Source organism: Pollachius pollachius, assembly GCF_949987615.1.
Source record: "Pollachius pollachius genome assembly, contig: scaffold_497, whole genome shotgun sequence".
Taxonomy (NCBI): Eukaryota; Metazoa; Chordata; class Actinopteri; order Gadiformes; family Gadidae; genus Pollachius; species Pollachius pollachius.
The window spans coordinates 1-14,723 of NW_027641584.1; the positions used below are offsets into that span (position 1 = coordinate 1).

At 49.8% G+C, this 14,723-nt stretch overlaps 1 protein-coding gene across 1 annotated transcript; it reads right to left on the minus strand.

Annotated features, from left to right (window-relative positions):
• Positions 1-237: 237 nt before the first annotated feature.
• On the minus strand, positions 238-14,628 carry LOC307091564 (protein sidekick-2-like; the record flags this gene model as incomplete). The annotated part of the gene is given in 21 exon segments (XM_079759199.1): positions 238-266; positions 269-352; positions 527-631; positions 1,532-1,588; positions 2,614-2,749; positions 3,489-3,559; positions 4,018-4,121; positions 4,241-4,442; positions 4,737-4,931; positions 5,279-5,377; positions 5,862-6,051; positions 6,430-6,545; positions 7,379-7,616; positions 8,663-8,813; positions 9,038-9,147; positions 9,535-9,656; positions 9,886-10,077; positions 10,325-10,423; positions 11,170-11,365; positions 12,580-12,695; positions 14,447-14,628. Coding segments are annotated over 21 exon segments (2,794 nt in total), but the record flags the coding sequence as incomplete, so codon positions are not given.
• Positions 14,629-14,723: the final 95 nt, after the last annotated feature.

Below are 14,723 nucleotides of genomic sequence, written 5' to 3' on the forward strand. Positions count from 1 at the left end.
ATCTAAGGAGAGGACCTGATATAGGGTGAAGGACCTAAGGAAAGGAGCCTACGCAGTTTGGCGGATCTAAGGAGAGGAACCATCGAAGGGTGGAGGAACTAAGGAGAGGATAGAAGGAGAGGACCTGACGAAGGATGGTGGATCTAAGGAGAGGATATAAGGAGAGGAGCCTACAAAGGGTGGAGGAATCTAAGGGACCGGGGGGTTGGCAGTGTTGACGTGGAGGTCCATCAGTACCTTGTAACCCTGGATGTCTCCGTTCTGGCGTCCAGAGGAGGGTGGTCCCATGTGACATCCAGCTGTGTCGCCGTCGACGATTGGATGACCACATTTTGGGGCGGGGCCGTGGGGACTACAAGTGAAAATAAAATGAAAAACGTAAATGTCTCGAAATGCATTTTATTTCATTTTAATGACGGCTGCAGCGGACATAGTGGACGTCGGCTAAACCTAAAGGCCATGCTGCTCACAGCGCAGTGCCGGCATTAAACACGCACGCCCCCGTCCCTGGCATTTAGAGTGCCACTCACCTGCCTCCCCACAAACACCTCATGGGGAGCGCTGCTCGGACCCTCCCCCACCGCGTTATACACACTCAGACGGATCTCGTAGCGCTTGTGTTTACTCAGATCTACAGGGAGCGGAGAGATAGAGAGACATGGGGAGAGAGAGAGAGAGAGAGAGAGAGAGAGAGAGAGAGTAAGAGTGAGAGGGAGCACAGAGCACAGCGATTTTATAAGACACTTATAGAAAACACAAACAGAAAAGATGGGATAATCAGTCCAGGGAGAGAGGGAGAGGGAGTGGGAGAGAGAGAGAGAGAGAGAGAGAGAGAGAGAGAGAGAGAGAGAGAGAGAGAGAGAGAGAGAGAGAGAGAGAGAGAGAGCGAGCGAGCGAGCGAGAGAGAGAGAGAGAGAGAAATAGAGAGACACACACATAACACAACACAACACGCAGAGATGCCAATGGCAAGACGGCGTTATGATCTGCACACAAAGAGGGGAGGGACGCAATTAGAATGCAGGGTTGCCTAAGAGACGGAGCGGTTGGTGTGTGGGACTTGAGATTTGTCAGTGATTAAAAAGAGAAAGAAAAAATGAAAGCAGGCAGGGGAGCCGGGTTTGACAGAGAGTGTCTTAGAAAGAGATTAACTCAGACATACCGACACACACACAAGCCAACAAACAAACAGAGACACACAGACACAAACATACACCACACACACACATGCACACACATACCCACTATCAAACCAACACGCATACATATACACACAGACACACACAGACAAACACAAACAAACAAAAACACACACATACACACCAACACACACACACACACACACGCACACACACAAACACACATCACGAGTCTGGGAGTGTTAACGGGAGGAATTTACCCCACATGGTTGAAATCATTCAGGATCAATTTGCAAGAAGACGAAACAAAGAGGCGATGGAACAGGAGGCCGGATGAATGAGAATGAGGACGGGGGGATTACAGACAGGTGGCCGGGATCTGGGGAACTTACGATCCAGCTCGTACTGCGTCAAGGATGACTCGCTCAGGTTCCTCACACTGTAGGGGGCTACGGGTTCCAGGGTACAGACCGGGGTCAGGGGGAGAGAGGGGTATCACAGGGTCAAGGGGAGAGGGGGGTATCACAGGGAGAGAGGGGTATCACAGGGTCAGGAGGAGAGAGGGGTATCACAGAGGGGTATCACAGGGTCAAGAGGAGAGAGGGTATCACAGGGTCAGGAGGAGAAGGGTATCACAGAGGGGTATCACAGAGTGAGGAGGAGAGGGGTATCACAGGGGGGTATCACAGGGTCAGGAGGAGAGGGGGGTATCACAGGGGGGTATCACAGAGGGGTATCACAGGGTCAGGGGGAGAGAAGGGTATCACAGGGTCAGGGGGAGAGATGGTGATAACAGAGGGGTATCACAGGGTCAGGGGGAGAGAGGGGTATCACAGGGTCAGGGGGAGAGAGGGTATCACAGAGGGGTATCACAGAGAGAGGAGGAGAGAGGGTTATCCCAGAGGGGTATCACAGAGTGAGGAGGAGAGAGGGGTATCACAGGGTCAGGAGGAGAGAGGGTATCACAGAGGGAAATCACAGAGGGGTATCACAGGGTCAGGAGAGGAGAGAGGGTATCACAGAGGGGTATCACAGAAGGGTATAACAGGGTCAGAAGAGGAGAGAGGGGTATCACAGAGTCAGGAGGAGAGAGGGTATCACAGAGGGATATCACAGAGGGGTATCACAGGGTCAGGAGAGGAGAGAGGGGTATCACAGGGTCAGGAGAGGAGAGAGGGGTATCACAGAGGGGTATCACAGGGTCAGGAGGAGAGAGGGGTAGAGAGGGGTATCACAGAGTCGGGAAGGAAGCGGAAACAACAGCACAGATGCAGAGAGAAGAATATAATAGGAAGGTTAGAATTCTCGGTCTGCGTCATTTACATGAGAAGATCCCCGGGCCGGCCCGAGGCAGACCCAGATTCCGTCTCATGCGGAGAGGCGCAGACGAACAACACATACTCATCGAGGAACTTTCTTGCTGTTGTTGCTGTTGCTGAAGAACTGCAGAAGTTTGGTGGGGGAGTCGACTCACCGGTGATGTCAGCCCAGTTCAGACTGGGACTGTTGACGGTGCGGACGGTGAAACTCCGCAGCTGGTCGTACTGTAGCTCCCGGAAGCGGACCCGGAATCCCAGCAGGACTCCGTTGATCTGGTCCTCAGAAGGGGGCTAGGAGATGAGATGAGGTTTTAATTAGAGATGTCCTGCTACAATTTTTTCCTTCCCGATACCGATTCCCATTCCTTAACTTGAGTGTGGGCCAAGAGCCGAGGATATATACCGATACAGCATCTAGCTTTGTAACTAATAATAGCACTTGTTCTTCTTGAAGGGTTCTCTTACAATGACAGCAATGTATATATACATTTGTATTCTTGTAGTTAAGCGGAAGCATCCATGTTTTTCCGACTCGGTAGCTCGAACGCACTTCGAGCTACCGAGTAGATGACGCATTTCTCATTCCGACTTTCCACATCCGACCGTTAACGAACGCAGCATAACACTTCCCGTGTTTGTGATGTACTTTGCCTGTGTAGTAAATGTGTAGGATAAACTTGCGTACTCGCCGATACCCGATACCCGCCTTTGAGGCAGAATCTGAGGAATTTCCGATACTGGTATCGGTGTCGGAACAACTCTAGTTTTAACAAACATGGTCTCCTTCATATCATCCATCGGGGCTGGATGGTACAGGGTGGCTAAGGGGTCTGAGCCCCAGCCGAAAGGCACTTGGTCTGATCCCCATTGTCCGCAGCCCAGCCTGTCGTCTTCGGGAACTTACAGACTCCCTGCTTGAGGTTTTATCGCGTGTCTGATTTCACTGTGAGACACTGTGGGTTAAAACGACTGAAGCCAAATGATTTGGTGATAGTAAACAGTCGCTTATTAAGTCAGGGTAAAGCCGTACCTGCCAGCGGACCAGAACAGAGGTGGTGGTGTGTGGCGTGACAGAGAGAATCATGGGGGCTTTGTCCGGGGCTAGAGAGAGAAACAGAACCAACAAGCGATAACAGGAAGGGTTTATGATCTTAGCAAACAAACAAAACGGGGACTGAATCGAAAATAGCCTGAATCCTGGGGCAATGCGACACAAACGCCCATGCAGACACACACAAACACAAACGCACACACACACGCAAACGCCCATGCAGACAGACACAAACAGTATCGCAGGCACACACACACGCGCTCGCCCGCACGCACCCATGCACACAGTCTGGCACCGACGCACACACAGGAGCCCTTGGCATTGAAAACATGGCTCTTGGAAATAAAATGTCTAGGTTTATGCACAAGGTCATTGTCATCTGCTTGGCACTTAATACAACAATGGAGGGTGGGGGGGGATTGTCGAATTCTTAATACGACATGGTTGAACTCCAGTAATGCAAAAGAAAACAAAGAATAAACAGTGGAAAGGAAAAGGGTTTGCGTACCATCCTGCAGCGTGGTGACAGCCTCACTGTCAGGGCTGTATTCACTGTCCCCGATGTCGTTGGTGGCTTTCACACGAAACTGATATGAAGTAAAGGGCTTCAGCCTGCACACAACGGTAAAGAGGGAAACTTTATGAACACTGATTCCCTGTGAGTTCTGTTCTATTCATAACGGAGCGGTGATTATCATCGGGTGTTTTTCGGCAGCTTTTTTTCGTTTCACCTGTCCACGATGTAGGAGCTGGCTTCGTGGTTAACTGACGCAGAGTGCACCGTCCAGTTACTGTCTGGCAGCTCGCGGTACTGGACGGTGTAGTAGCGGACTGGGGAAAGGCCATCGCTGCCCGGTTCCCATGACAACAGCACACGGCGAGGCTGGACTTCCTCTTGTGGCACAGTGGGTCGGCTGGTGGGCTGCGGTCGGGCTGAAGGACATCACGCGTGCACGCACACACAGACGCGCACGCAAACACACACACACACGCACACACACGCACGCACACACAGACGCACAAGCACACACGTACACAGATGCACTCACACGCACGCAGGCACAAGCACACATGCATACATGCACACACACACACACAGACAGACACACACACACACACACACACACACACACACACACATCGTCAGTCACCAAACCCAAGCGGCTGGTTAATAATTCAGAAACTTCATTGCAGGAAAAGCGATGAACGGTTTCCCCCAGCGCTCGCCTCTCTTCTCCGTGGTGACCACCAGTGCCTCGGCCGCCTCCCCCCAGCCCTTGCGCGTCTGGGCGGTGAGCCGGAAGACGTAGACCAGCTCAGGCTTCAGGCCGCTGGCCGTGTACTGCCGGGCGCTGGGGCTCAGCACGTCCACGGTGGCGGCGTTGCTGCTGGACGAGTTCCGCCGGTAGGTGATCTGATAGGCTGCCGGGCGAAAAAAGGAGGGGAAGGTTCACTTTCCATCACACTCTGAACCCCTTTGTAAGAACTGGATTGTGTGTGTGTGTGTGTGTGTGTGTGTGTGTGTGTGTGACAGGTGATGAGGAGAAGGTTTTTTTGTGGCGAGTGGGAGGTGGGGGGAGGGGGGGCGGGGGAGCTGTGATGCAATGGTTGTGTGTGTGCGCGATGACTGCTGCGTGTGTGAGCTGAGCTATCTTCAGAAAGATCAGTCGACGGGAGCACCGATCGTTTCTCAACCGGGTATGAGATTGTTGCGGTTGATATGAGATAATGATAAAGGATCCAGGATGGATGGTGTGCAGTGTACCCACCCAGTATGATGCCGTTGGGCTGGGCAGGAGGTTGCCAGATGAGCCTGACAGATGTGGTCCGCACCTCGGGGAACAGAATGCCCACGGGAGGCCCGGGCACTGTGGCATGCAAGAGACAATAACCAAACATTAGAACCAACACGGGCTCAGATCCCCAAATCTAGAGTGTTTGCACTTCAGAAGGCTCAGGATTAAGGGTAAGAGCCACTGAAGCGGCCAGCATACTTCAAAAGAAGCGGATTTTCATTTGGGGCTGACTCGTTTTTCTACGCAGTGCGGTTTCGTTTTGGTCACTGAACCCGATCTGAACCGACTACTCAATACCAGTGTGGTCTCCATGGAGACCGCAGGAGATCAGATCAACACAAACAACTCCTAGCTTCTGACCTCGGATTTATCACACACAATGTGTGCAAAAATGGAAAAATAAGCTATGACTTATATTTTGGTTCTTGCCACCTCACAGAACTTCCTTTTCCACAGGAAGTACACTGATCTCCTCAGAGGCAACCTCAATCACTGACAGATTGGAGTTGGGTTCATGCTCTTGATTTGGCCATGGGGGGGTGCTCTGGTTTCGTACCGTCGTCCAGGGTGCGCTCCAGGATGGACGGGGTGCTGGCGCGGCCGTCCCCGATCCGCGTGAAGGCCAGCACCTGGATCTCGTAGAGGACGTACTTGCCCAGCGCGCTGAGCTGGACGCTGTGGCTGGTGTTGCCCTCCACCGCCCAAGACCTGGGGGATCGGTCCGAGTCCTTCTCCTTGTAGACCACCTGGAAGGGACAAGGCACGGGTCCATTACTGCCAGAACGTTGACGGGGGACGTCATGATGTTTCTCGTCTGTTTCGCTTTTTCCCAATCCTGCCGCCTCGCCGCACCCAGAATTGAGCGTCTTGTCTCTTGACAAGGAGGTTTGATGGAGCGAGCTTTAATATCCGGGTACAAAATTCTCCTTTATTTGTTCAGGCTGTCACCAGTGTCTGCACTCTGAATAGGCGTCTTCTATGTTTATTGGTATTGTCAGGTGTTGCAAACCAACGCGCAATAATGGATTTTTGAATCAATTTCTTAAAACGCGTCCTCTTTAAAGCCTTTTGGACGGAGAGAAGCTGGCGTGGAGTTTGTCGCCATGGTTACTGCGGCTGCCGACCTTGTATCCGAGGATGAGTCCGTTGCGGTCGGGCTGCGGGACGTCTCCCCAGCGCACCAGGATGCTGCTGGAGGTGGTGGCGAAGGCCGACACGTTGGTGGGACCGCAGGACGGCACTGCGATCGCAAAGGGGCAAAAGGGCAAAGGTCAAAGGTCAAAGGTCAGCGGTCTGAGCGAGGCTCCGTATCCGTGCGAGTCATGAGTCACACTGGGCTGCTTTCTACGATGGGACTGGACTGATAATGTGTGGTCTGGTCTGGTAATAATGAATAATTAATCCCTAATTCATCCAATCCATGAATGGGGGTAGGCAAACACAGTGGTACCGTTATTCTTTTAATCTCCTGCAGATACATTGTGTCAGCCTGTCCATGATGGCTGCACTCCATATGCTCTGTTTATTGCATGAACCGGTGGGTATTGGAGAGGACTGCTTGTGTTTGCCTTGACACTTTTTCAGACGTCAATTGTTAATTCATCGACCGGTTTTAATAAATGTGCCAATACACACACCCAGACACAAAGTCTGGCCATGGAGCCGCTGGTTCCAAGCTCATTTCCTACTTTGCTTATCTTTCATAATGACCAAGCAACTGAAAACCCAGACATAAGGGACAAGCAGTCAGTGAATTAGTCAGTCCAGTGGGGGGGCGATAGCAGGCAGTGTGTATTTACTATAACATACTGGTCTTTAAGAAGTCAGTCCAATAGTAAGCAATGTGTATTAACTATAACCTACTGGTCTGTAAGCAATCAGTTCAGTGGGGGGGGGGGGCAATAGTAAGCAGTGTGTATTTATTCTAACCCACTGGTCTGGAACCAGTCAGTCAAGCAGCGTGTATTTATTATAACCTACTGGTCTGTAAGCGGTCAGTCTGTTGGGAGAGCGATACTTAGCAGGGTGCATTTATTCTAACAGGCAGTCAAGCAGTGTGTATGAGGCCCTCACCGGACTCCCTGGTCCTGCCGTGGACCACCGGGCTCCAGGGCCCCGAGCCGATGCCGTTGACGGCCTGGACCTTGACCTCGTACTGGGTCCACTCCTCCAGGTCCTCGATGGTGAACTCCCGCTCCAGCCGGTCCAGAATAAGGTGTGAGAGGACCCCCCCTTTGGTGCCGGCCCGTGAGTACTGCACCCGGTAGCCCACCAGCTCCGGGTTCCCGTTGTACTCCCACTCCGGCAGAGGCTGTGGGTGAAAAGACGGGGGGGGGGGATAGGAGTCCATTATAGGAGAGCCTTTTGTGTTCGCTCGTGGGGGGGTCCGGCACAAACAAGTTTTCACAATGTTTTGGATCAACTAGGGCTTCCAGGTATTGGATGGGATTTCAAAAACGAACCACATGGATTGTGATGAATAGTGATGAGCCACATCCATCTCCGCACTACATAATGTAGGACATTTTACAAATATGGATGAATTGCATTCAACCTCGCCTTCCTCGATGTAAAGTGAACAGCCCTGGAGTGCCTGATCAAATGATCAAGTACTTGTGATCCAAAGCATAAATGAATTCATTAGGGGGAAAAAGAGATGTATGGATTATCCTTCATTCCCTGAGGGACGCCTTGTGCGTCTAATTTTAACAGAGTGACCCCAACTTAGGAACTCCTGCTACCTCTACTACGCTTTCAAAATTGGGGGAATAATGTCTGCAAAATGTATTTCCTGGCGGGGCACTTTCTCTCGGCCTGCCCACAGAACTGATCAAATCCTTGAACACAAATTAAATCACATGGCAGTGCAAACGTTAGCAATCTGACTCGCGAGCTGCTTAGAATGCAAAATGGGTGTTTTCCTTCCACTTCACACAAACACACAAACACACAACGCAGTGTGCCGCTTCCAAAGCAGCTCAAAGCGCCGCTCTTAGTCAAACAATACCGCCCCTTAACAGCCTCAAAACACAGCAAGGCACCGGCAATTTGAACAGTGTGAACCGACGCAAAGTTCAAACACGGTCGGAGATACTGTCCAGCCACTAGCCACTAGTCTCACCGGGCACCGAGCCACCAGCGCATGCTACCGTTGTTAAATGAGCCATGGCACGACCGTCATTGTTTTCTCTAAAAAGATAATTAACCAACCCTGAATACATTTGGGAAACAAAACAACTTAAAAATCGGTTCCCCGGTGTTAAATTTAGCCATTATGAGCGCTGCTGGCATTGTCGCCAGTGAAATTAATAACGACTTTACTATAAACAGACTGTGCCACGGCCAGGGCATACGCACCACCCATCGCAGCCACAGGCTGGTCTCGCTGGCTGTGCGCAGGGTGACGTTGGCGGGGGAGATGTCTGGAGGGGCCTGCAGCGTCTGGATCTTCCTGGAGGGCTGGCTGGCCAGGCTGGTGCCCACGATGTTCACCTGGCGCATGCGGAACCTGTGGGAGAGGAGGGGGAGAGAGGGGGAGGAACGTAGTTTTAGTCACGAGTCATCAGATGGATCACTGCTGAGAAGGGGGTTATGGATGGATATTTGGTTGTGTGTTTGTGTGTGTGTGAGTATTTGTGGATTTAGTGTGTTTGTATAGAGTGTGAGTGGGTGCGTGTGCGGATGTGTGTGTGTGTGTGGGAGCATGCGTATGCAGCGTGAGCGCGTGTCTACCTGTAGAAGGTGTAGGGGTTGAGCTCTATGACCTCCATCAGCCTCGCGTCCGGTTCGTTCACCAGCTGGTGGACCAGCAGCCAGTCCTCGTTATCCCCGATGATCCCAACCTGCAGACAACAACAACAACCAGCATGTACTCTGCCTGCTCTCCAACCAACACCAACAACAACCAGCATGTTCTCTGCCTGCTCTCCAACCAAAACCAAGATCCAAGATACAAAGGTTTTTATTTGTCACATACACATAGAGGATATGCAGTGAAATGTTCATGTGGCATACTCTGTAGTTTCTGTGCTTGACAAAGAATATAATACAATAGAATAAAAATAGAATAAAAGTAAGTTAAAAAGTAAAACCTGATAGACAGGAAGATGTTCTAAATGTATTATGCAATATGGCCAGGGTCCAAGAGTCAAAGGTCTGGGGGAGGGGTGGGGGGAGTGCCCAGTGGTCCGGTATCACTTATTGGTCAGTCAACTGAACCGACGTAGTACCTGTGCCTCCACCTTCCAGCGGGAGATGGAGGTCTTCCCGTCGTAGCCCGGCTTGAACTGCAGGGTGACGGAGCGAGGGCCGATGTTGGAGATGGCTATGTTGGTCGGAGGCCCCGGCATCTCTGAGGAAGAGGGAGTGTCGACGGATTAGCGGCGGTGTAGTCAGGAGGAATAAAGCATACCTCAAAAAGGAGTCTAATTATTTCAGCCCAGATCTCATTTACACAGCCCGCTGAACCGTGAGTAGCGCGGCCCCTGGCTAAGTCCCATCGTGGGGGCCCGGGGAAGGAAGAGAGGAAGGGGAGGGCAGAGAAGGAGGCATTAGATATGCGTGGAGGAACAGAGGCAGACCTGGAGGCACGCCAGACGAGATGGTGGAGGAGGAGAGCTGGCCCTGGCCCTTGGTGGTCATCCCGGCCACCTGGATGGTGTAGGTGGTGAGGGCCGTGAGACCAGTCACCCTGTAGTCCTGGGTCAGGTTGGGCAGGTAGTGGGTCACCCGGGTGTTGGTCCGGTTAAACTCCTCCCACGAGATGCGGTAGCCTATCAAGAGGCATCGTGTTAGATAGGACGTCAATTAGCCCCATGTTTAAAAAAACATGTCTAAGAAACATTATTCTTCACAGTTTGACAAATTGGTTTTTCAAAGGCAAACATATTTTCATTTCTTCTGCAAATCATCATTCAAACCCAAAAATAAATATTTTTGCACACTAGCTTGTATGCTAATAGCAAGAAGAAAAGCAACATGGATGCCGGTTTGTCTGATGGTGCTGAAGGCAGTTCCTACCTGTGAGGAGGCCGTTCTTCTCCTGCGGCTCTTTCCAGCTGACCTTCAGGGAGGTGTCCAGGATGTCGGTGAAACTCAAGTGTCCCACGGCACCAGGAACTAGGACGGACAAAGACAAGCTAGCTCAATGAGTCCCAGCCTTCCACGGTGCACATGCGTTACATCAGACACATCATCCCCCATGTAACTTCATTAGCCTGAGTAAAAATAATATAGACATACATATGATAATAACACTGACTGTCTCCATAGCAACATGAAACGTTGACCTTCAATATGATACATTATAAAAATAATATATATATATAGAAATAAATATAACGCTGACTGTCTTCATAATAACACTAGAGGCTTCCCTCCTACATGGTACATTATCATATGAACGACTGTCTACATGATAGCACTAGAAGTATCTCTCCAACATGATAGATACTAATGTATACGTAGATATTTACGCATATATAAATATATAAATGACTGTTTTTGTGATACCACTAGAAGTTTCCCCCCAACATGATAGATAATAACAATACTGTATATATATATATATATATATATATTTTTATATGTATTACACTGACTGTCTTTGTGATAACACCAGAAGTTTCCCTCCATCATGATACATAATAATAATAATAATGTATATATATATATATTTAAATATGGATACATATATATATATAACACTGACTGTCTTCGTGATAACACAAGAAGTTTGCCTCCAACATGATACATAATAATAACAATGAATACACAGCATATAAGTAACAGTGACTGCCTTGGTGGTACCACCAGAAGTGTCCCTCCAACATGACACAATACACATGTATAACAACAGCACTGACTGTCTTCGTGGGTTCGCAGCCGCTGCGGGGGGCTACGAGGCCCGTCCCCCGGGGTGGTGAAGCACAGCACTGACAGGTAGTACTCGGTGTACTTCTTCAGGCCCGACACGTAGCCCACGTGGACGCTGTCCTGGAAGTTGGGCCGCGCCGCCACCACCGTCACCGCGTCCACCCGCCCCGGTTCCCACGCCAACAGCTGGCGGAGACAACCGGCCGCACTGTCACCTTGTGCGGCGTCCTTCTATTCCAGAGGATTTCCCTCTCATTTGTCCCTTGCTTTCTACTGCATCTCCCCGTCAAAATGGAGAGTTAATAATAATAATAATAATCAGGGGCGTAGGAAGGAGTTTAACATTAGGGGGGACACATATCGGAAACCTGACAGATCCGTTAATGGTTTGAACAGAAATATGTCATAAATTAACTACACTGAAAAAATTAACAAATATATTTTATTCTACTAAAAAGATACATTTGTAAATGTAAAGGAAAACACATTTTGAATGGCAGTAATAAACTGATAAATATCAAATCAATTCTATAATTGCACGCTCAATCATCCAGTTTTTTAGAATAGGAAGCGGTGACAAGACGCTGTGTTGCGCTTTCAAAATAAAATAAAATATTTTTCTCCCCCCGGTATAATTTTTAGGTGGGACAAATGCGCCTGTCTCCAATATTGGAGGGGACACGTCCCCTCCGTCCCCCCCGGTTCCTACGCCCTTGTTAATAATGGTAAATGGACTGCATTTATGCAGCGCTTTATTGGAACCAGTGGCCACCCAAAACGCTTTGCAATATTGCCTCTCATTCACCCATTCATGCAAACATTCACACACCGACGGCAGAGTCAGCCATGCAAGGCGACAGCCAGCTCGTCAGGAGCGGTTAGGGTCTTGTTCAAGGACTGCTCGACACTCGGCTAGGAGGAGCTGGGGATCGAACTAGCAACCTTGTGGTTACCAGCCAACCAGCTCTAGCACCTGAGCTACTGCCGCACCTTACAATATTAATAATAATAATTATCATAGTATCGCTGTTGCTTTAACGTGCACGACAGTGACGTAACATGCAGGAGAGAGCTATTTCTGTTAACGATAGATATACGATTTTACGACAGAGACACGTGTGTATGTGTAACTAAGTAAATTTACACTCAACCAACTCTATCTGTTTGGACATTCCGTGATTTATTACAATAATAATAATTCATTGCATTTATACAGCGCTACTCAAACCACCGAAAGTGCTTAACCTAGTGTACTCTTGACGTGTGGGGGAGGGGTTAATGGAAGACAGACCATGGAAGACCTGCTTGTTAGGATGTGTAGGCGGCGGGCGACTGCGTGCCTGTTTGTTCCCGGCCACTAGAGGGCACTATGGGACGGAAAGGGTGTGAGGGGCGCTCACCTTGTAGCCCTGGTTGATTCCGTTGATGAACTGGGGGCTCGGGGCGCTCCAGGAACAGCGCACTGTGGTGGAGTTGACGGCTTCAGCATGCACATTACCCGGGGGCACAGTGGGCACTGAGTGTGAGAGAGAGAGAGAGAGAGAGAGAGAGAGAGAGAGAGAGAGAGAGAGAGAGAGAGAGAGAGACAGAGAGAGAGAGAGAGAGAGAGAGAGAGAGAGAGAGAGAGAGAGAGAGAGAGACATAGACAGAGAGAGAGACAGCGAGGGAAGAGAGAGATAGAGATGGGGGGGGGGAGGAAGATATATAAACAGAAAGAGAGAGAGAGAGAGAGAGAGAGAGAGAAGGGAAGAGGGGGGGGAGAAAGGGAAAAGAGATATAAAGCGATCTTTTGAGGTTGACATTTCAGAGTGAAAGAGGTGGCACTTTCTCACTGGGCCAGTCAGGGGGTGTGATTCACATTAAAGCCTTTTCACTCTGACTGAGGTGGCCAGTCAAGCTGCGGTGTGGCTGAGTTGCCCGGGGCTACAGACAGGTGGGACGCAGAGCCTAATGTAGGTAATGGCTCTGCAGCACAGCACAGGAAACACCCAGGGACAACTCTGGGCCTTGCTTTGTATATATGTATGTAATGAAGCACACACACACACACACACACACACACACACACACACACACACACACACACACACACACACACACACACACACACACACACACACACACACAAACACACACACAAACACACACACACATACGCATGACCTATGTTAATGGTGGCTTATTGTATATGCTTATATTATTGACGCTGTGTATTCATTTTGTATATGCTGCATTTGAGGGGTGTTGAGTTTAACTGGTGAATTGGTGGTGAATGAAAAACAATGTAAATAATGGAACAGCGTGGTAAGGATGCTTCGTTGATGAAGACAATGTATAGATTGGATTTTAAATTATGAGAGCGCAGGAAGACAGACGTCTGTTTGTGTTAAGGTCGGATTCCTGACATGTTTTTACCTCTTCTGGTGTTAGTTTCTGAACTAACACCTGCCGAACTGTTATTCAATTAAACCCATGAAAAGGAATCCTGTGTGAAGCACAACATATGGGCGGTTTGACGCTCACTTCACTCATTTAAAGAAGTTCAGTTTATGAAGTAGCTCATTTATTTATGCTCCTGAAGTTGACACAATCAGAAGCCTCTCAATCTTCCTCGACAAACCTTAAAGTGTTTGGTGTATTCTATCCAATATATCTTAATGTTGTGCTTGGAGAAAAAGGGTTAACATTAGGATGTTTTGGCAGCAAGTCAGCCATGGTTGATCCCCTCTATTTCAGACTCTATTTTCACCCCTGTTCACCAGACAAGACTAACTGCCAACCACATGACATCCCACTTCCTCCTCCTCGACTGCCAATATATTTGCATGCAAATTGTGGCCAGGGGTTTAGACAGACCATTTCCTGTCCTTTTGATCCTCATTTAAAACATGTGTGTGTCTGTATGCGTGTGTGTAAGTGTGTCAGTATGTGGGTGCCTGTCTGTGTGTCTGTGTGTGTATGTAAGTGTAAGTGTATCTGCGGATGGTTGTGTCTGTCTGCATGTGTGTGTGTGTGTGTGTGTGTGTGAGTGTGTGTGTGTGTGTGTGTGTTTGTGTGTGTGTGTGTAGCTGTGTGTGTGTGTGTGTGTTTGTGTGCGTGTCTGAGCATGTGTATGACTGCATGTGTGTGTGTAAGTGCTTGCTTACATGCTTGTGTGTGTGTTGAAGTGTGTGTGCATGCTTGTATGCGTGTGTGTGTGTGTGTGTGTGTGTGTGTGTGTGTGTGTGTGTGTGTGTGTGTGTGTGTGTGTGTGTGCAGACCCCCCACCTCCTTGCAGGGTCCACTCCGTGACCTTGTGGCTGTAGACCCCCCGGCCTGCCCCGTTGTAGGCCGCCACCTCGATCTCGTAGTTGGTCCAGATGATCAGGTCCTCCAGGAGAAGTGTGGTCTGGTCCGGGTTGGTCAGGTTCTTCATCTGACAGTCCACTGGGAGCCCCGACAGACAGTACCTGAAGAGACCCCCCCCCCCCCCCCCCCCCCCCCCCCCCAAAACAAGACCACCCCAAAGAGACGAGGACGAGACAAGACAGAAAGAACCAGACAA